The following is a 22,667-nucleotide window of genomic DNA, read 5'->3' as shown; positions in this document are numbered from 1 at the left end:
TTATTCAATAGGTCTTGAGTATTAACTAAGGAACATGTGGTAAGTACCCTAGGAACTGGAAAACCAGTGGAAAAGCAAAGACGCAGGTCTCTGACCTCAGAGGGCTTGCAGTCTAGCCGGAGAGACAGGCAGTTATACTACATTATCATAAAAGTTATCATGGGAGGGGGAATACAAGATGCTCAGCGAACAGAAGAGGCTCAGCACACAGCAGGTGGGCAATATTTGTGGAAAGAACAAATGAGTAAATGATGTATGTATATTGTCCTATGACTTAAATTTCCAAGCAAGTTATCAGCCAGGCTTTTATGGCGAGGCCTGGGAAGTCAGTTGCTGGGTTAACACTGGAATGCACTCTTCCACAGAAACAAACCATCGCAAGAAATGAGCTTTGGGAATACTGCCTGTTCATAGGCAGAGGACAACCCTGGATACATGTTCTGGGAAAGTGTTCTTTGCCTTTGTTCCCCCTACTCTTGCCCCACCCAGAAGGATGGAGCGGGGCAGAGACAGACACTGCCTGGAAATAGCCTCAAAGGCACCTTTAAATTCCCTGGTGTTTGTTGGAAGGGGCTGCAATACTTGCCTGAATGGCACCAAGGTTTTCAATGAGTTGTTCAGGGGTGGATGATCCCAGGAGCACAGAACTCACACCTTCATTTCTCAGGCACCACGCTGGGAGGAGAGGACACTGGGTCAGGTTATCAAAGCACTTCCAATCACTGATTAGCTTATAAACACCTGCTACAGCTGTTTGTTGCAGCCAAAATTTATTAACTCCTTTTGTGGAGGATGTACAGTGCTTCCTAGATTAAAAACCTGAGCAGCACCCCCTGTTGTGTAGAAGATTTGACAGAATCTGTCAAAGCCCACCTGGGAGGGGAGATGCGAATGCACAGAGGCGTCGGATCATGGATTGTAAGATTCTCTCCGGCACGCTCAGTTGCCCTCAAGTAGAAGCAGAAAACACAGATGCACTGCTGTCTTTCTTGCTTCTCTGTTGGTTTTCCAATTCCTAGCCTACTATATGTCCCTTAGTTAACACTCAATGCATTTGGGTTGGCTCAGGGCTTAAGGCCTTTTTGCTTTCCACATAAGGCCTCGTCACCACAACCGAGGCATTCAATCCAGCTACCCACCCTAGAAACACATTGTTCTGGAAACACCTAACATTGCTCACCAGCAGATGGCTCGATTCCTGTTTCTACCTTGACCCACAACCTCCTGTCTTTCCATCGTATTCATGTTCTCACTTTTCCACATCTGTTGCTTGTAGCCCTTGTAGACTCTAGGTTTCTGGTTCCTTGGTTCCCACCTACCTGGCAGCCCTCTCTGGACCTCCCTTTCTTCCTAACCCAAGATTCATTCTGTCTTGATGATCTAAATTACTCTCTTATGAACCCTCACACCCTTCACTTCCTCTGCTTCCTTAGCAGATCCCCATCAGTACTGCATCTGTGTTTTTGGCTTCTACTTCAGGGCAGCTGAGCGTGCTGGAGAGAATCTCACAGTTCATGGTCTGGTGCCCCTGTGCATTCACGTCTTCCCTCCCAGCTGGCTTCAGCCAGCCTGGTCAGCCTCATTCTTGCCCTTGGTCATCTTTCTTTTCCCAAAAATGACCTTAAACCTGTACTCTTAAACCATTCCATCAACCTCTGTCCCCTGACTCTTACTAGATGACCTTGTCCTAATGTCTATAGAAAATCAAGTCCCTCCATTGGAATATTCCTTAATTCCCCACTCTCCTACTGCATAAGAATCCACATCCATATCCTCCAGTTTCAGAAGAGGATGTGTGCGGTTTCTGTCAAAGACCAAACTCTGCCTTGGAGCCATCTCCTTTTTGCCTTTTCTTGGACTTGATTCATACGTGATTCCACTGCCCGCACCACCCCATTTCAAAATTTCTTACGGTGTCTTTCTGTCAACAAAACATGCTAAAATTTCTCCCATTCTAAAATAAGCTTCCTCTGACCCTTTTTACCTGCTTAGATACTTCCCCAACCTTCTTCCCCTCTTAAACTTCTGAAAGGTCAGTTCGGATTCCCTTACTGACCTGCTTCACATCCCAGTCACCTTGTTGCTGTGTCCCAAAGCTAAGGTCCCCAGGAGCCTCCTGGTGGTTACGGTGGACTTCTCAGTCCTTAGCTGCCTGGAACTCAGTGTTGCTGGACTAGATGCGGTGTCTGCTGGGCCTTCCTGCGAGATGCCCCACAGGCACCGCAAACTTCCGGCTATGATGCCTGGCTCTCTTGCATTCCCAATCACATTTGGGGGCATCACCAGCAATGTGGCTCCCCAATCGGGAAACCTGGGAGTAATCATTAAGAACTGTCCTTTTCCGACCCCCTTTTCCCTTTTAACTGCTAAGTCCAATTAATTATTCCTCCTAAATAATCCTCTAATCAAGTGCTTTTCAAACTTTGGTATGCGTCAGAATCATCCCAAGGGCCTGTGAAACACCCACTGTTGTGGCTCACCCCCTGAGTTTCCGACTCAGAAGTTCTGGGGTACAGTCTGTTCATTTTTAACACACTCCTAGGTAATGCTTATGCTGATGCTGCTGATCTGGGACCATGCTCTTTTGTGTTTTGTTTTCTAAACCAACTTTATTGAGGTAAAATTTACCCATCAAAAATTTTACCCATTTTAGTTGTACATTAAATTTTTTTTATAAATTTACAAACCACCATTTTAATATGCAACCTTCACTATTTTCAATCCAGTTTTATAACATTTCCATCACCCTAATAAGATCCCTACCTCAAGTACCAGGCAACCACTGACCCACTTTTTGTCTCCAGATTTGTCTTTTCTGGACATTTCACCTAAATGGAATCAAACAATAAGTGGTCGTTTGGGTCTGGTTTTCACTTAAGCGTATATTTTCTAGGTTCTTCCATGTGGCAGCATGTATCCGTACACCATTTCTTATTGTTGCTAAAGAGTATTCCATTGTGTGGATACAGGGCTCAGTTTGACAATGACTGCTTTGGTTCAGCTGTCTTCACCACCTCAGTCACTGCTGCCCTCACTCAAGCCCTCATCTCTCTCCTGGAAAACTGGTTTTCCTACCTCTTGCTTGAATTATCCCCTTATATTTCCCCCATACAGCTCTCATCCAGCCAGCAGCGGTCTCTAAAAACACAAATCTGATCATATCACTTCCCTAGTTGGGCCTGAGGTTCTTAATTCTTACCTTGGAAAACCTTATTTTCTAGCCTACCTCTGCAGCTTCATGGCTCCCTACCTTGAACTTTGTGCTTCAGGAGCACTCACTTGTCTTTAAATCCTCTCCATCCCCAAGCATCTTGCTGCTTTTCTCCTCTTCCTCCCTTCCTTCTGGGGCATATTGCTCAAGCTGTTCCTTTTGCCTGGAATGTCCTTTTGCCTCCCCCTTTCTTTTCACCTCACTAATATCTGCTTATCATTTGAGATTTCCCAAAGGTATTGCCTGCTCCTAAAGTACTTCCCTGAATTCCAAGCTCCTAATTCCCTAATCCTCTGTTCCCTTCTCAGTATTATGACCTGTATTAAAATTATCTGTTTATTTGCTTGACTTGCCTACCAGGCTGTGAGATGTGTCTTATTTGCATTTGGGTGCTCAGCCACCAGCCCAGTGTCTTGCACAAAGTAGGAACTTATTAAATGTTTGTTGAATAAACATAGGCATGGATGATTGATGGATATCCCCAAGCACATCTTCTGCCCCCATTTGGACAGCCGTATTGTCAACTGATACTCTTAAGCTGTTACCATGTCCAGGCCTTTTATGGTAATCACTGAATTTCCACATGGGCAAAATACAAAATAGTGCTCTATAAAAGTACCAATCCAATCTTTCTCTCCTTTTCTTGACTGCATTGTTTCCTGCTTTGCACTGAGAACTGTTTTTGGCCTTAAAAGTAGTTCTGAGGACAAAGCCAATTCTAGGCAAATTATTGCCCATAAACTACCTGACTACGCAAGGTCATCAACAGCTGATTCCCCTAATGGGCCTCTGGGGCACAGGAGAACCCACTGGGCAGAGCTGGTCAACTCCATGGTAGCAACTGCAGCTGATTCTGGATAATTAGCACCTCTAACCAAGTGTCACCAGCAAGTATGTCCAGAGTGCCTGTTCACTAAGAACAAAGTGTGAATGCTGGCTCCACTATACCTGTGTGACTTGGGGAGCAGGCACACAGTTGGGTTCAAGTAGTTCGCTTCCTGCTGGAGGATCTCCCCTCTCCCACACTAGCAGACCAAAGATAACACACCTGGAAATAATTTCCCTTTTGATTTTGAGAGTTTTGTGGCTATAAACAAAATTATTTATTTACAAAGAAAGAAGTGACAGGTGAGAAAGACATCTGAGGGGATAGAGGGAGGAAAAGGGGAAAAAAGCATGTATTAATTTAAACTCAGACCCCGTAAAGAAGGTACTTCATGTATATCTAATATCCAGTGAGAGTCTAAATCTTGTAAAGATTTCCTCTCTAGAAAGACAATGTTCTTCCCTGTCTTTCAGGGCTAAGTTTAATACTTCATGTTGCTGTCTAAAAACCATATTTATGATTGTGCAGAATATGTTTCTCTGCATATTACTCTGATTGCATGCCATGGCTAAGAGCAGACAGAATTTCAAGTTTTGCATGTCTACTCTTTGCAAGAACATTATCATCTTTATTAGCACTCACTGAGCACCTACTTTTTGCTTTATATATATAATTTCCCTTTACTCAACTAGTTTGTAAGATATGTATTATTATACCCATTTCACAGATAAGAAAATTGTTATCAGGTTAAGCAACTTGCCTATGGTCAAATAGCTAATATGTTTTACTGTGCTTGTTAAAGCTGTAGGGTTGCTAAGTAAAAACATTAAATACATTGCTTTATTTTATTTTTTTGAAGAAAGGATTAAAGCAACAGTCATACATATACTTAGGTACATGGCATTTCCCCCTCTTTCTAAAACCACGTTCCATTTCTATCTTTCTATGACTGTTAATTGCAACTAACATTTCTCTGCCTTCCAACCTCTGAAGAGTCAAGCTACCAACAAATATTCTATTAAATTATTTTATTTGCATAAAGCTTATCTTGAGCTTTTTATCTCATTGGGTTAGTGTTTCTGATATGTCCCAATTCCTGCAATTTCTTAATCTTTAGGATTTTTTTTTTTTGTCTAGAATCAGCACCCATTTTATTCCTTTCTCATAGCTACCACATGAACTCTTTTATCTCATTTCTTCATTTGTAAGTGGAGATAGTAATAGCAAAATCCTCCACTAGCATCTGTAAAATATGACTAGTAATAATATAGACCTCAGCAGATTGTTTTGATGATGAAGGAGACAACACAGTGAGCATGAGCCTGAGGTGCTTACCATAGAACCTGACAAACATCCCCTAGTAAGGGAACCAGAAGTCTCAGTGCTTTTCTGCCCAGTGTGTAGCCTTTGGCAGCATGTGGCTATTGAGCATGCAACATGCAACATGTGTCTAGCTTGAATTGGAATGTGCTTGCTCTAGGTGTAAAATATATGCTGGATTTCAGAGATTTGTAGAAAATAAAAGTAAAATATCTCAATAATTTTTAATATTTATTACATGTTGAAATGATAATATTTTGGCTATATTGGGTTAAAGAAAATCCATTATTAAAATTAATTTCACTGGTTTCATTTTAATGTTTTAATGTGTTCACTAGAAAATTTAAAATAAGATACAGTTATGCATCCCATAGCGACAGGGACATGTTCTGAGAAATGCATTGTTAGGTATTTTCCTCATTGTGTGAACATCACAGGGTTCTTATGTAAACCTAGTTGGTATAGCCTACTGCATATCTAGGCAATATGGTATAGCCTGTTGCTCCTAGGCTCCAAATATGTACAGCATGTTACTGTACTGAATACTAGAGGCTGTTGTAACACATGGTGTTGTGTATCTAAACATAGAAAAGTTATAGTAAAAATACGGTATAAAATAGTATACCTGTGTAGGGCACTTCCCATGACTGGAGCTTGCAGGACTGGGAGGTGCTTTGGGTGAGTCAGTGAGTGAGTGGTGAGTGAATGTGAAGGCCTAGGACATCCTTGTACACTACCATAGACTTTGTAAACACTGTGCACTTAGGCTACACTAAATTTATTTTCAAGATTTTTCTTTCTTCAATAATTAACATTAGCTAGCTGTAACATTTTTACTTTATAAACTTTTAATTTAAAAAAACTTTTGGCTGGGCACGGTGGCTCACGCCTGTAATCCCAGCACTTTGGGAGGCCAAGGTGGGTGGATCACAAGGTCAGGAGTTAGAGACCAGCCTGACCAACATGGTGAAACCCTGTCACTACTAAAAATACAAAAATTAGCTGGGCGTGGTGGTGTGCACCTGTAATCGCAGATACTCAGGAGGCTGAGGCAGGAGAATCGCTTGAACCCAGGAGATGGATATTGCAGTGAGCCGAGATCACGCCACTGCCCTCCAGCCTGGGCGACAGAGCGAGACTCCGTCTCAAAACAAAAAACAAACAAAAAAACCTTTCAACTTATTTGTAATAACATAGCTTAAAACACAAACACATTGTACAGTTGTACAAAAGTATTTCCTTTATATCGTTATAAGCTTTTTTTCATTTTTAAAAAGTATGTTTTTAGCTTTTTAAACTTTTTTATTTGTTACAAACTAAGACACAGACACACTCATTAGCCTTGGCCTACACAGGGTCAGGACCATCACTATGTTCCACCTCCACATCTTGTTCCTCTGGGAAGTCTTCAGGGACACACATGGAGCTGTCATCTCCTGTGATCATAATTCCTCTTTTGGGAACACCCTTCAGGAGAACGGCCTGCATGAGGCTGTTTTACAGTTAACTTTTTTTTTTCTAGTAAGTAGAAGAAGTAACACTCTAAAGTAAAGATGAAAGGTATAGTATAGTAAATACATAAACCAGTAACATGGTCATTTATTATCATTATCAAGTATTATGTACTGTAGATGATTGTGTGTGCTAGACTTTTAGATTACTGGCAGTGCAGTAGGCTTGTTTATACCAGCATGACCACAAACACACAAGTAATTCATTGCACTAGGACCTTAGGACAGCTACAACATCACTAGGCAATAGTAATTTTTCAGCTCCATTATAATCTTATGGGTCCGCCTACATATATGTGGTCCATCGTTGACTGAAACACCCATGATTGAATGTGGTTCATGTATCTTTCTCTCAAACAGTGTAGGTGGTTTTTCAATTGTTACCAGCAATCATGACCTTTCATGGACTCCACAGCATTAGAAGGACAATTTTTATGGCCTTCAAGAAGTTTCAGGTTGAAGCTATTTCTCTAGGATCAGCTTTTCATGTGGCAGTAGCCTTGGGCCTGTAACAGTCCTGTATCTCAGCTTCTAACCAACCCTGGCTCAGTTTTCAACAGAGACAGCAACTTGAGCCAAAAGAAATGGATGTCACTACACAGTTCACCCCTGACATCTGTGATAGTGTGTGTTATCACTGACATGTTCTCATTTAAACTATATTATAAGGGCAAGGGGAAAGAAGTAAGAAAAATTTGCTATCGTATAGAAAATTCTGGGGAACCTCAAATAACTCACTTTATATCTAGCAGGAGTTTATGCTTCAGAGATCATCTGTCCCTACAAAAGACATTTTATCATGGTAAGGGTGTGGTCAGCAATAGAAAACGATGATCTCAGCAGAAGTCCCTCTACCACCCCATAGCTTAGTAATTTTCTTACCAACAGCTAGCTGAGGTAGTGTGCATCCCAGACGCTCTGCAATTGGGGAAAGGTCTTTTAGCTTGTTTTGCTGTTTTCTCCCTTCTTCACTTACAATTCTTTCTTTCAACCACTGGTAGCACTGAGGAAAAGCATAACATTGAAATGTTAATGTCTGGTAAAGATCTGATGTCAAAGAATGGTAATTCAATAAAATATGTGAACCTTATGATGATTTTCTGAATTTTTTGACCCTTATGTTTCACACTGCCAGGGATGATTTCATCCAAAGAAATGTTCCTCACAATCTTGCTCCTTGTTTATTGGTTCAAAGCAGATTGATTTTGACTAATATTCACCATTCAAATTGATCAGCCTGCACAGAAGTTGTTATAACCCTGATCGTGACATATAAGCACTTACATCCTAGCCTGTCCAATAGAGGAGGTCATATTTCTTATTGGGATAGCCCAATTTTAGAATGTAGCAAAAAAAAAAAAAGTGCATTTACATTTTACCAAGATCTATTATGTCTCCTTTTTATTAAGAAAACTGGGTGCCAAGCTTTCTGCTCAAAGAAAATCATTACTTTACATTTTTGTTTGACTATTTTTCTCCCCCTTGCTTTCAGTTCACTGCTAATCTCTTATTCTTTTTATAATAGGGCTTTGTTGTTAGCTTCTGCAGCTTCTTCCTAGAAGCAGACATGGCATAACTGATAGATACCGAGTAGATTTTTAAAATTTTAAAGTGGATAAAGACTTTGCAAATGTTATTACCTATTGTGTAACTATTGAAACTTAAAAAAGTAAAGAAACTCAAAACAGGAAACTATTCTTTAAAGCCAATGAGAAGAAACTGACCCTGATCTATAGACTACAAAATGAACCTAATTTCTTCAATATAAAGAGAAAAATATTTTAGAACTTCTCAATGCCCTACTTTCCAGAAGGCTCTGCTCTTACTATGAGAAAGGGAACAACAGACTCTTCTACATAAAGCGAGCACTAAGCAGCAACACTCAGAGGAAAAGAATATTTGTAAGAGTGTTAGTCTGTTTTAGGGAAAATAATTGAAAATCATCACACTGTGTGGCAATGTGGACTTTCTCTCTTGTTGTGTGTATTTGCGACACAATCGCCATCGCAGATCTTTATCTTCCCAGAGGCCGCAGAATGCTCTGCAACAGGCAGTGGGCCATGGACACTGCACCCACGTGATTTCAGTAGGCTACTGGCTTTTGTTTTTTGAGCATTTTTTTCATCATTCTAAGACAATATTTCCAAAGAAAAGGGTAACCATATTATGTTTTATTGTGATTTTTTGAGTTATTTTGCCGATGAGAAAAGGAGAAGGGCAAGCTGCCCGTTTTGCCTCCTAAATCTCAAAGGCTTATGGGCTGGCTCCTAACTTGGTAGCCTGTTTGGGGAGATGGCTAAAGTTTTCCCAGCCTTAGCTCTGGGAAGCCTCAGCTCCTTCAAAAATAAGAATGGCCTGAAGCATCTCTCCAGAGATGACAGTTGGTGCCAGTGGTGATGAGATGGACATTGTGAACAATGGACACTGCCTGGGGACCGGGCAGACTTCCTGGGCCAGTGCTGTCTACGTCAGAGAGTCCCTGAACTTACTTTTGGTGTCCTCCATGGGAAAAACATCACCAATCCTCACTAAAGTTTCATAACATCTTTCAGGGGACCAATATTTCTGAATGTATTCAAACAGACTAACAAAGATTAAAAACTAATAGCCAACTGCTTTTTGAACAATTGCTTCTTTTTACTATTAGCATTTCTGAGTTTCAGTATATACCATGCATGTAAAGAGTGGTTGGTTTATCAATCTTTTGTAACTTTTCTGTTTTTGAAATCTTGTATGCAGTGCATTCTCTTCCTTAGGATTGGGTTACAAGTTCTATGTATGTGTGTGTGTATAGATGTGTGTGTGTATAGATATATGTGTGTGTAACACACATACACACGCACCATTTTCAGAGACAGACTTCCAAAAGTAAAAAACATTAAAAAGTAAAAATCAAGCAATTATTTATTGAGTCCCTATCTCTCAATCTTCAACACCATAAATCTCATTGTTGCTTTAGCCTATGGAAATACAAGCAGATTAGGGTTTTTAAAAAGTAGATGCATAGTTTTTATACTGCTTTCCTCATACCAAAGGAAACAAAAGTGTGTTGGAAATAAACAGCTTTAACTGCTTTACAAATGAAAACGTGTTAGCAGAGATAGGAATGAGGCTTAATTAAAATATTAATTAAATATGGAAGCAAACAAGTGTGTTTTGTTGGAGGTGGGTGTGCTTGTGGCAGTAATATACCCAGCTTGCTGACTGGGCAGTAATCCATGAATCAAAAGGTGAAATCTCCTCATCCAACCCTATTCTATCATCCCACTGCACTGCAATGATTTGATTACTTGTTGGTTTTTCTAAACCTAGCAGGTGGAAGAAGCCAGGGATGGCTTGTTGCTCACGTCAGCATCTCCAGTTCTGACACTTGTAGCTGGCAAGGAGGAGGGGCTCAGCTAATATGGTGGTCAGGGAGGAGTCAGAGAAACCAGAGTTCTGTGGGGTCAAAATAAATCTCTTCCCATTTTTCAGATTGATCATGACACCTCCTCCCCAATGCAATGTGACTCTGTCAGCAGTCCTGTGGGACTCCACAGGGCTTGTGGAATCCATATTATTTCATGATTCACCCCTTCATATGTCTGTCCCTCTCATAAGGCCTGGAGCTACTCCTTGAAGGTTGCGACTGTCCCATTCATCCCTGTATCCTCAGCACCCAGCACAAAGTCTAGGTACACTCAGTAAATATTTGTCAACGGGACAACTGAATGAGCTTTTCTCCACAGATTAGTTGGCTATTAGTTTTATGTATGTTACAAACTCTAAATTTTCTTAAAGCCTATTTCTTTGCCCTCTCCCAATGCTATGATGATTTTATAAGTCCCTGTTTCATAGGTATTGATATTGGGGTGAGAATAGTCTGTGAGACTTGCCCCAAATCCCTAATTAGTTGTTTGTTAATCTTGGATTGAACTCAGGCTGAAACTGGAGCCATGGACAGAATCAGTCACATTTCAGTTCTGAACACTGTCTAGAATAATTTAACACCCAAGATCGCTGACTATTTCTACTTAAACATCAAAGGCTTTGACTCAAAACAAAAGCAAAGTCACTATTGAGGTTGAGATCTCTAGGTAAAATGCTAGAGCTGAAAACTTGCCTTCTGAAATTTTGCCATAATGTACAATATGCTTTGTTTCTTTATATGAGCACTTGACGTACTTGGACCACCTGTCTCCCCCAACTTTGATTCATCAAGGTGTGCATGCTTCTTATTTTTTTTTGACAGAGGGGTACATACTTTTGTATTTTTTTTTTTTTTTTTAGAAAGGATCTCACTATACTGCTCAGGTTGGAGGGAAGTGGCATGATCTCAGCTCACTGCAGCCTTGATCTCCCAGGCTCAGGTGATCCTCTCACCTCAGCCTCCTGAGTATTTGGGACTGCAGGTGAGCATGATATCTAGCTAATTTTTTGTATTTTTGTAGAGATAGGGTTTCGCCATTTTGCCCAGGCTGGTCTCAAACTCCTTGGCTCAAGTGATCTGCCCACCTCCACCTCCCAAAGTGCTAGGATTATAGATATGAGCCACCATACCTGGCCTAAATTTTTCTAGAAAGCATTTTGCCAAGAACAGGGAGGAGCTGCCAATACATTTTATTGCACTATTTATTTCTATTTAAAAGCTGTACACCTGGTCTCTTGATCAGACTTTATTGATTTGGTTATGGCTCATCAAATTAACAAAGGCTTAAGTACCTCTTATGTACTCATCAGGCTCTGTGATGGGTCAGATGAGAAGGTTTCAGTTTCTGTCCTAGATGTATTCACAAATCATTACTTAGTAACATGGGAAGTGTTTTTTTGTTGGGGTTCCACTCTTGTCAATGATTTCCTTACAAGCTATGTCTTTACTGCCTCCTAATGGGAAATGCCATGATGAAGTGGTGCATAACCTGAGCTGATCATAGTACCTTACCCTTTTAGCCACTGTCATTGGTCTCACAGGGTGGCACATGACCTAAGCTTGGCCAGTCTTCTCTGGACTGAAGTTGGTAAAGAAAAGATCGCTTTTATCTTAGGTTACATGCCTTTAGAAATGCAAACCCGCAACCACCAGTTTTCCTGCTCCTGGTGTCATGGAGGAGACCCATTTGTAGTATAAGAAAATGACACCGACAAGCAGAGAGAACTAGAGAAGATGGAAAATCCTGACAATGTACAAGTTCATGGATGGAGTCATTGCTGAGGCCACTCCATATTTCCCAAGGATGTCTTTGTGAACCAATAGAGTCCCCATTCTCTGATCAGATTAGTTTTCATTGAGTTTTGTTACTTGCAACCAGAGAATTAGAAGACTCTGTAAGAAGCGTTCATGGAATAATAGAGAAGGTACAAATAGCTCATTTTTGGAAAGTTAGGACAGTCTTCATAGAGAAGACAACCAAGCTTTGCCTTTAACAATAAGAAGGGGTTCCACAGGAGAATGAAAAGAAGGACATTTCTGGGAGGCAAAGGAGAGTACAGTGCATTTGCATGGAAAATGAAGTAGTATGATATGGGAGACACAAATGAAAAAATAGGCTCAACTTAGATCCCAAGGGAGTTTCCTTGAATGCTTTATTGCGGAGTTATGGCTTTGTCCTATAAGCAATGATTGGGAAATCATTAGAGGATTTTAAGCAGAGTTACGATATGGTCAGATTAACATTTTTAAAAGATTCAGTGGTCACAATGGTGGGTTGTTGAGGAAAGGGAAGGAAATCAGAGGCCAGATGGGAGGCTACTATAGTAAATCTGACAAGAAATGATGAAGATCTAAACAAGGGCTGTGCACAAGATGGATCTTAGAGTCAAGATAGAGTCTGGAGGATTTGGTGCCTTGTTGAACAGGAATAAGGAAGGAAAGGAGGCAGTCTGAGATAATGCCTTGGCTTCTGACCAAGATAACCAGATGGATGGGTGGAGGCACTGTTAAGCAAGAAGGAATGGCAGGTTCTGGGGGTGAGGACAGATTCCATTAGGCATGACTGATGCCCATGGGACTTCTACTTGGAGATGTCTAATAGACACAAAGAAGGAGTGCTGTGCAGTTCAGCAGTGAAGTCAGAGCTGATAACACAAATTTAGAAATCATTGTTAGAGTAGTGGGGCCAGATGAGGGGGCCCAGAAAATCCAGAAAAGTAGTATTACCTTCTAAAAGAGCTCTAGATAGGTATTTTTTATGCTGATTTAATTTATCCTTCAACTGCAGTTCAATACTACAACAGATGCAAAATATTAACATCTTAATCTTATTAGTATAACAATAGCCAATGTGAAACACAAACTACTTATTCTCTTTTACGGTGAGATGAATGTTACCAATTTATTTATCTACTTGCCCAGATATCTATCTTTTAATTTAACTTACTTTCTTTCTCTCCTTCCTTCCTTCCTTCCTTCCTTCCTTCCTTCCTTCCTTCCTTCCTTCCTTCCTTCCTTCCTTCCTTCCTTCCTTCCTTCCTTCCTTCCCTCCCTCCCTCCCTCCCTCCCTCCTTCCTTTTCTCTTTCTCTTTCTTTCTTTCTTTCATGGTATCCTCATTCACTCCTAAGGTTGCTCTGATACTTGCCTCCTTTACTTTTTATTTTTTATTTTTTTGCTCTGGAAACTATACTCAAGTGACTTTCCTAAGTGCACATACATTACTCCGAAAGCACTCAGGCTGATAATGTAGAGCCTTGAGAGTCTGCAGAGCTCTAAAGAAGCATACTTTGTGATCAGCCACCTTTCATCTATTGAGAGCTCTTAATGTTTATTATTAAGGATGTTCCAGTAGATACAGAGTTGACTTTATAAAAGTCAGCAATAGAAATATTTCCCAAGCTGCTTTTGGGCTTAGCCACCTTCAAACATTTGTTACTCTTTCTTTTTTTTTTTTTCTTTTTCCTTTCACTAGTGAATTTGTGAAAGCTTTTTCAGCTGTTTGCAAGCTTTCCTCAGTGATGAAGGTTAGACAATCATGCACTCCAAATACAGCATAGCTACTTTTTTCTCCTTTAAAAACCTGGGTTTAAAGACAAATAAAGATGTCTTTGAGGGAGATAATTAACTGAAAGTCAGACCTGGGTTCTAATATCAGCATTTTCTGTTATGAGTTTATGGTCTTGGATTGTTATTTAAGGTCTTCGTGTTTTAGTTTCTGCATCTGAAAAGGGTCTGCCTCTCAGCAGGTTATTGTGAGAACAAACACTCAGCCTATATAGAAATGCTTGGAATTTGTCAGCAAGCCTCTGAAAGAACATGTGACACCATGCTTAGCTCAACTGACTAAAAGTCACCTGTATCCATTCTGTTTGTGAAAATAAAAGTTGTTGAATGAAAACACTTAGCTCAGTGCTTGGCACATAGTAGGTATTCAGTAAAATTGTAATTATCAGTGCTTCCCTTCTTCCAATTCCTTCCTTCTTCACTCCCTTCTTGCCTTCCTCTTTTTACACTTCTTTCCTAAGATGCTTTTAGTCTGTCTTTGTTGACTTGTTAGACTTGTTTCAGAACAATCTTTAATTTTTAGAAGAGAGACCTTATTTAATATTCTGGGATAATTGTTTTTTGTAATAATACAAAACTAGAAATAGGACCATGTCATCGTGCTTTAGGAGATATTTATGTTGTATTATTTTAGAGAACAAACAAGCAAAAGCTCAACTGTTACACACAGAAAGGAAAGTCAAAGGCCTAGAGCCTTGAAAATATTCTGATTAGGGAAGCTCATGGTGGCCACAGCCACAGTGATTAAAGGATTGGTGGTTCAGACTTGACTTGAGCTGTTTTCCCAATAATTTAGCGCTGATGGAGGCAAGAGGTTGCGTAAGGCTTATACTTCCTCTTAGAAAGACTCTGGTTTATCTGATTTCTTTAAATGCCTGTATTTTCTCTCCCTTGACAATACAGAGTAATTTGTGATTCTAATGTTATTACACATTCTCTCAAGTTTTTAAAAACAAGCATGTTGTTATTAATAAGGAGAGATGTTTGGAGTACTCTCCAATAAATTAGTCATCAAGATGTCCTGAATGGAGGTAATTTTGTGTCGATGATCTTGAATATCTTTTTGCTTCAGAGCAGAATTTAAACTGCTTTAAGTGACAGAAGCTTTGCTATGTATCTGTCTCCTGAAGTCTCCCCTTCTAACCCACTGCCCCCAACACACACTAAAAAGTGTCAAACATACTCAGCTACAACTGTTGGCCTTATATGGATTAAGCCTCTATGGCTTACATTTTATTTTGTAAGTTACATTTTATCAGTTTCAAATGATGGAATGTTTTCTTTAACATATGAGCAAATAACAATGTAGGAATTTGAGCCCTGCAAGTCCAATCAGGTCATTGGGCACTTTTTCCCCAGTCCCCAGAGGAAGAGAATATTCGACGCATTTGACGCAGGCAGATTACGAAGGGCTGACTGATACATGGCCAGGCGCCGAAACCTCCAGAAGGCTCAGAGGAACCTGCCAGAGGCCACTGGCCCGGACAACACAGTCTGCCTGAGCTGGGAAGCCCTAGGCTGTTGCAGAGCTGTTCTTATCGATTTTCCCTCCTTCCTAGCCCGAGGCTTTTTTCTAGACATTGAGAAAAATACCTTCAGTGAAGCCCTGGAACTTTCAGGCACCCCATTTCCGTATTTTCCTGAGATGATTCCACAGGCAAGTGGAGACCACGTCATTGCACCAACCCCTACAGAAGAAAAAACTGAGAAAGCTGCTTGTGCAAATTGGGATCAAAAGTTGCGGGGTGGGGGAGGGATGGTGGTGTTTAAATAGAATTTGGTAGGTTATCGGGAAAAGCTGTCCAGATAAATGAGTTAATATCGGCATGCATTTTTTCCATTACAATTTAGGAGCTTACAAATTGTGTTTCATTCTTTCATCAACCAATTAAACATGGACTGTCAGTTCTTGGGAAAGCCTGAAAAATGTGGCTGAAAAATGTGGCTTATCCATGAATTTTTGTTGTCCATTGAGTGCCTAACATAGTGCCTGGTACACAGCAGGAGCACACACCTGGTACACAGCAAGCACTCAATAAGTGAGAGCAATAATAACAATTGTTGTTGTTGAATTTTTATCTTTATCTCCTTTTCCCAGAATTTTCCTGCTCATATGAACCTCTAATTTTTAGGAAGAAAATTATCTCTGGAAACTTTTGATAAATAAGGCTGAAAATGTGGCTTATTCATCTTTTCCTAATGTCTAAATTTCCTGGGTACATGTTATATATGTATTTCTCCCCTCTCTCTGAAGGCATTAGTTCTACCTACACAAAGTGATAGTGCCCGACTTAGTAGTTGTTGAATTTCCCAATTCTCACTCAGTGCCAGGGCTAGGGTAGTAGATACAGATGTATATATCCACGATATTTTTGAAAGGTAGTCATTGTTTACTCGAGCAAGCACCAATGAAAAATGAATTTATTCATTGGTTGTTCCCTTTATTCAGTATGCATTTTTTTGAACACCTGCTGAGTACAGCTGAAACACTAGTCACAATTTACAACTCTGCTTGGCTTTCATCAGTGATACCTTGTAGACTAGGTGCAGATTCTGCTACATTTTGATTCTGCTACAATCTCTGGAATGCATGGTTCTTACAATGTCTGTGTTAATTAGGGACATTTAGGAAAGCATTTCAGTAACACTGTTTTTACTTCTTCCCCCCCCCCCCCCCCGAATCAGTGATCTTTCTCTTGTTAAAAATACCCAGTAGCTTTTATTCTGAAGATTACCTATTTTGTGGTAGAGCTCTGGCAGCTGGACCTCCACTTTCTCTCTCTGGAAAAGATGGTACTCAGCTTGTTCACAGACTGGTGGGATCATATTGAACTGTCTTGCTACAGAATAGGCTTCCTAGGGAGGAATGAGATTACAACTGAATTTATACTGATGAGAAATGAGGCTTCACTGTAATTTGTATGCATGAGAAATGTTTACTTTGGTGAAATCAGTACAAACCAAGAAACATGTAGGATGCCAAATAATAAGCAAATTTATCACCACCAATTTCACTAAGAGCAATATGAAATGTAGGAAACCCTTATTAATTTTTTGGGAGGGTTTGGATTGAGTTAAGTCCAGGGCAAATTAGTCAAAGTGTGAATTATACACTATGATAAAGAAAATGTAGTTTAACTATTTTTAAGTTCCTAAAGAAATAAGACTTAGACTAACATATAAAAGTATCTTTAACTAGCTTGGTATAAACAATGTAGTTAATACAGTTTTTTATAAGAAAACTAGAATACTCTGTTAATATATCTCCATAGCTGTGAAATTCACTTTGCCCTCTTGCCACCAGGGAACACTGTATTCTCTGTTGTATTCTGAATGGATGAGCTCCGGCTCCAATATCCATCTCTATAATGATGGAATTGGTTCTAGAATTCCAGTACCATAGTGATTATGAGAAAAGTTTGCAAAAGATCTTGCAATTTATGCATGGCATCTGAAAAGCAATAATAAGGTACTCAATAACCATTTAAAAATAGAAATTAAATTACCATTATCTCCATAGCACTCCACCTCGAGGTGCCCCAGTACATCGCCATGCCTTGGTTTATCACATGTGTCATGGCTCGGACAATTTCTATGGAAAGTCAAACAGACAACATTTCATGAATTCATCTACTTTTCAAAGATATGTGATTTTTACCCCTCTAGCCAAAGCCTAGAAGCTTAATGCAGTTATTTGTTTGATTAATAAAATTAGTCTAATATTGGTGACAACATTATTGTCTGACACGAAATATTGATGGTTTGGAGGCTGATGGTACTTTTAGGTAAACTGACATTCCATTTTCCATTTGCAGCAACAACACTAAATGGTATTGAAAATATAATGACCACTTTAAGTTCTTCCTTTACTTTTATTGCTTGATGATTCCTGGCCTAATAAAGAATACACGATTCACCTTTTTAAGAGCCTGGGTACCTTCCTCACTAAAGTGAGAAGTAAGAGAAGGTATCTGCTTTGACTTTGCAGAATGTGAGGTCACTGAGGGTGAAAGGCCTGTCTCTGTATATTGGACTTGCAGAGCATGGCCGCACACAGAATGGGTCTCTAAGAGAGGTGACTCAGCGACAATGTGTTTAGCAGAAAGATAAACATATTAAATGCTGAACAAACAGCTGAAGCCACAGTGGCTCACAGCTTGCAATGACACACCCTGTCCTTGATCACTTTGAACCAAATTTTGTCCTAAGACACCCACATAATTGATTTCATTGGGGCCTGTTTGTGGTCCCACCCGGTGTGCTCATCAGCCTCATGCAGCTGAACATCACATTTCCTAAACAGGAAAATGAATCCCTTCCCCAGAGGATGGAGCTGAGCAAATCCTCTTGGCACCAGCCAGATGTGTTGCGGAACAAGAGAGCGTGGAGACCCTCAGTTTAATTTAGTTAAAATTTACAGACAGGGTTGGATTTCTTCCTCAAAGCAGGTCAGTTAAACACTCAGGATGCCAGGTCACTCAACATTTTCAAATAGTCACGTGCCTTGGGCTTTTCTATTTCTCAGTAATACCAGTCAGTTAAATGCCCTTCAAAAGAACCAAATCCTTGTCTCAAAGTAGAGTTGCAGTAGATGTATTCTTTTTTATTATTATTATTTCTCATGAGCAGGCACTGTCTAAATCGATAGGGAACAGGATTTGAATGAAATGGCCAGAGTTAGAGTCTTAGCTTCTTTGCTTGTTTGGCTTGTGTAAATTATTTTTAATCGCCCTTGATTTCTTTGTTTGGAAGATGGGAATGCTTTCATTCACCATTGTGTGTCCAACAGAGATAAAAGCTGGCTTTATAAGCAAACGTTTTCTTTCTTGGAGAAAGACTCTAGAATATCAAATTATTGCCCAGCAACTAAAACTATGAAGTTCATTCTCCATTTATAAAACATATGATTAAAAACGTGTAAGGAACCGCTTTTCTTCTCTTTTACTGTACAAATGGAGATGCGTGCCTATGATAAACATTTCTAAAAGCTGAAAACAATGATATGAATCTCTGCCCCAGATGAATTTTCTCTTTGGATGTCTCCATCACTGCACCAGCTCCCTTTCCCTTCACATCCTGTGTCATTCAGAGTTGGGAGTTCAGTCAATCAACAGTATCTAATAGGTGTCTGCTGTCCTGGGTGCTGGAGATATTGTGGTGAATCAAACATGCTGGTAAACATAGAAGAAGTTAACAGAAAATAAACTGGACCTGGCCTCTCCCTTAACTCTGTCTCCGCCATCAAGTAAGACAGGTACAGAGTGCTGACAGGTGGCTTGGGCAGTTGGGAGTCCTTGACAAGAGCAGTGAAGATGGAGTGGAAGTTGTGACTCTTCGTGCGCACTCATTCAATTATACAACACACAGGTATTACAAGCTTAATATTTGCCAGTCACTGTGCTGGTTGCTGGGTTCATCTGTGAGTAAAACAGACACAAACTTCCTGGACTCAGAGAGTTTCAAGTTGAGTGGGAGAGACAGAGAGGTAAATAAGTAAGTCATTATAAAATGTAAAGTGTTATAAAGAAAATAACATAGGGGACTGGGACAGGAAATGAAAGAGAAGACATATTTAGTGGAGTAAGGAAGGTCTCACTAAAGCGCAATCATGTTTAGGCATAAAAAAGCAAACAGGAGCCATCCATGTGAAGAACAGTGGAAGAGCATTCGAGGCAGATGGTATAGTATGTGCCAAGGCCCTGAGGAAGGACAGAGCTTAGCGAGTCCCAGCAATGGGAGGGAAGGAGGACGGGGGTGCAAGATAAAGTTGGCAGAGGGCAAACCATGTCATTTGTATGTTATTCAAGGTTTAATGATGCCATTAACATTTTATCAGGTAAGGGGATGGTAGAATAGAGTTTGCATTTCAGAACACTGTCTCTATGCTGTGGAGAATCATTAGTAACAGGGAGGACTGGAGGAAGTAGGAAAAGCTTGAGGAAGGTATTGCTGTATTCTAGGCAGGAGATGAGGGTGATTTGTAATAGGGTGGTGGTGGCAAACAGAGAGAGAGGTGGATATATTCAAAATATAAGTTGAAGGCAGAATCCACAATACTTACAGATAGATGGGGTGTGGTGAGGGAAAGGGAGGAATTAAAGCTGTTTCCCAGATATCTGGTTGTTTACAGAGATAAAGGAGACTCAAGGAGGAACATGTTTGGGAGAAAAATCAAGGGTTCTTCTTCGGACATGCGAAAAATGGAGATGCATGTGAGATACAAAAGGGGAGATGTTGAGCGGATATTTAATAGTTGGATAAATAAGACACTGAACAATCTGGGCCGGAGGTGGTATATACATTTATTAGTTACCAGTCTATTGATCATATTTAAATTCATGAAAATGGATGAGCCTCGTAAGGAAAGTCTATAGAGAGAAAAGAGAAGAGGTTCTGATGGCCAGCCCAGGGGTTAGAGACAGGACCCATGCAGGATGCTGGGTAGGAAGGGCCAGCCAGAGGGGCAGGAAGGAAGCCGGCACACAGGGATGTGTCAGACCAAGAGCAGAGGGCACTTCAAGAGGGAGCTGTGCCCACAGGGTGGAATGCCGTGGACATTCATGTCAGAACAGCCCCAAACAGTATCCACAGGATTTGGACACACGTAGGGAGATCACTGCGGACCGTGAGAAGAGCAGCTTCAGTGTCAGTGATGTGATGGGATCAAGCAAGGCTGGAGCCATTGGAGCCACTCAGTGGAAGAATGAGTGGAAGAAGGAGAGGCCTTAAAGACAATGAATTCAATACGTTTGGAAGAGAAACAGGACACGAGCTGACGGGACATTCAGAGTCACAGGACATTAAGAGTAAGCGTGTGTGCCATTTGGAGTGACCTAGGAAGAGGGAGTTATTGATGAAATAGACTGGGGGCTGGGAAGGAAGAGGGAGACTTGATAAAGGGAGAGGGAGGAGGGGCAGAGCCCCCATAGGTGGGAAGGACACTTCTGTCAAGATGATGGGACCCAGGGAGGTTTGTAGAACTCATCATGGGAAGACATGGGAGCACCTGTTTGATGAATTCTAGTCTCAATAAACTGTGAACCAAGTGTACAAGGAGGCGTGAGATGTGTAGGAGAAATGAGAAAAACGTGAGGAGAGCCTGTGCAAGGCACTCCAATGGCCAGGTCTTTTTGTTCCTGCTAGTTTTTTCCTCACTGTTTAGCTTTTGACTCTCAAGAGAAAAGCTTGGTGGAATTGGGAAAAGAGAACTCTGTGAGTTCTTGTCCTGGAAGGAGGCTGCAACATCAAAACTAGGGAGAAATTTCAGGAGAACCAAGAGGCTGCAGTTTTGGAGATTCATGTTGCCATGAATTAAAATTTAATTCTATTTCAGAGAACAATTTGTTTAGCTTACTAACAGGAAAGAACCATACTGATGGCTGAGGTGGGTTTTTACATGATTTGAATAATTAAGAACACTAGAGGGCAGCATTGCTGAAAGGAAAAATCAACTGTCTTCTAGATACTGCTGTTTTAAGTGTATAACATGGAGATGCATTTTAAAAGCCTCCTAGGCAGAGTAACAATTCTGAGTGGGGAAAGGATGTTAGAAAGGTAGTTTAGTGCACCGCGTCAGCTGCCTCTGGGAAAGGAGACTCAGACGAATGTGATTAAACCTGATAACCCAGTACTGAATGTGACTCTCCTGCTCTGGACTCCTTCCCCAGTTTTCTAGAAGCCTTAACCCCAGTGGTTCGCAACTCCGACTGCATATTAGAAACACCTGGAGTGGGGGATTTACAACTACCCATGCCCAGGCTCCACTGAAATTCTGTTATATTAGAATCTCTTGTGGGTGAGGCCCCAGTATCGATGATAATTTAAAAACTCATCCCAGATGATGATTCTAGTGTGCAGCCAGGATTTAGAACCAATGCGCTGGTCTACACCAATGGTCTCGGGGTATAGCTTCTGGACTAGCAGCAGCAGCAGCACCTGGAAACTTGTTACAAATGCAAATCCCAGGGCCTCACCCCAGACCTAGTAAATTACAAAGTCTGCATCCGTGTTTTAAGTAGCCTTTCAAGTAATGCTGATACACACTGCTTTATACTATTCCCAAGCAAGCCATTTCAATGGGTACGAACGTCTTCCTACATTTCCGCTTTTGCTTTTTTATCTAATCCAAGTGCTTCATGCTATAATCTTTAGTTATTTGCCTTAGTACATAACATAAGCAAGGAGCTAGTATGATATCTATGCTGTCTCTCTCTCTCTCTCTCTCTCTCTCTGCTCTGAATCAGAACCACCTGGGAAGTTTGATAAAAATGCTGAGGTCCAGGTCCTAGCCTCCTTCAATGAGCCAGGGCCTTTGCATTATTTTCATTAGCTCTCAATCACAAACTTTTAGAAAAACTGACTAAACTATGGAAAGACTTTGTGAAGTCCTCCCTCTGCACTCCTTTCCAAGTTGAAATAATCATTATTCTTTAACCTAGTGGTGCCTCCCCAGGGCTCACCCGCCACAGGCAGCTCTCGCACATACTCCCTGTATCCTTAGCACACAGGTGGCTCCCTATAAATGCTGCAGGTCCATTTTGTTTCCTTGAGTACTGAATTTCCTTCTGTAAATTGAGAAATGATACGGATGTTGTGAAATTCTTTCAAAGCTTCACATGGGATAATGGGTGTAGAATAATTTGTGAATTTGAAACAGTAACACAAACTGAAAATGGCCCAGGTTTCTTCTCAAGTAGGCCCAGATTCTAACATTTTGGGGACAGTTGTTTCAGTAATGTAGGCCATCCATCTTTTTAAAAATATGCATTTTATGTCAAAGAAATTAATACAACTATTTGTTCTGAGTGAAAACAATTTTGGTTGAT

The 22,667-nt window shown here is 40.6% G+C and overlaps 1 protein-coding gene across 3 annotated transcripts in view; it reads right to left on the bottom strand.

Annotated features, from left to right (window-relative positions):
* The window catches only part of KCNAB1 (potassium voltage-gated channel subfamily A regulatory beta subunit 1), a 420,994-nt gene that overhangs the window by 9,058 nt on the left and 389,269 nt on the right, over nt 1-22,667 (bottom strand). For all 3 annotated transcript variants that reach the window (XM_050779874.1, XM_050779875.1, XM_050779876.1), the window contains exons 9-13: nt 17,349-17,434; nt 16,578-16,698; nt 15,436-15,530; nt 7,751-7,871; nt 587-675 (exon numbers count right to left, since the gene is read on the bottom strand). In XM_050779874.1, coding sequence (XP_050635831.1) covers nt 587-675; nt 7,751-7,871; nt 15,436-15,530; nt 16,578-16,698; nt 17,349-17,434 — 512 coding nt within the window. The remainder of the gene's footprint in view (nt 1-586; nt 676-7,750; nt 7,872-15,435; nt 15,531-16,577; nt 16,699-17,348; nt 17,435-22,667) is intronic.

Source organism: Macaca thibetana, chromosome 2 (assembly GCF_024542745.1).
Source record: "Macaca thibetana thibetana isolate TM-01 chromosome 2, ASM2454274v1, whole genome shotgun sequence".
Taxonomy (NCBI): Eukaryota; Metazoa; Chordata; class Mammalia; order Primates; family Cercopithecidae; genus Macaca; species Macaca thibetana.
The sequence above is the reverse complement of the archived record's forward strand: the minus strand, read 5'-3'. Positions and strand labels throughout refer to the sequence as shown.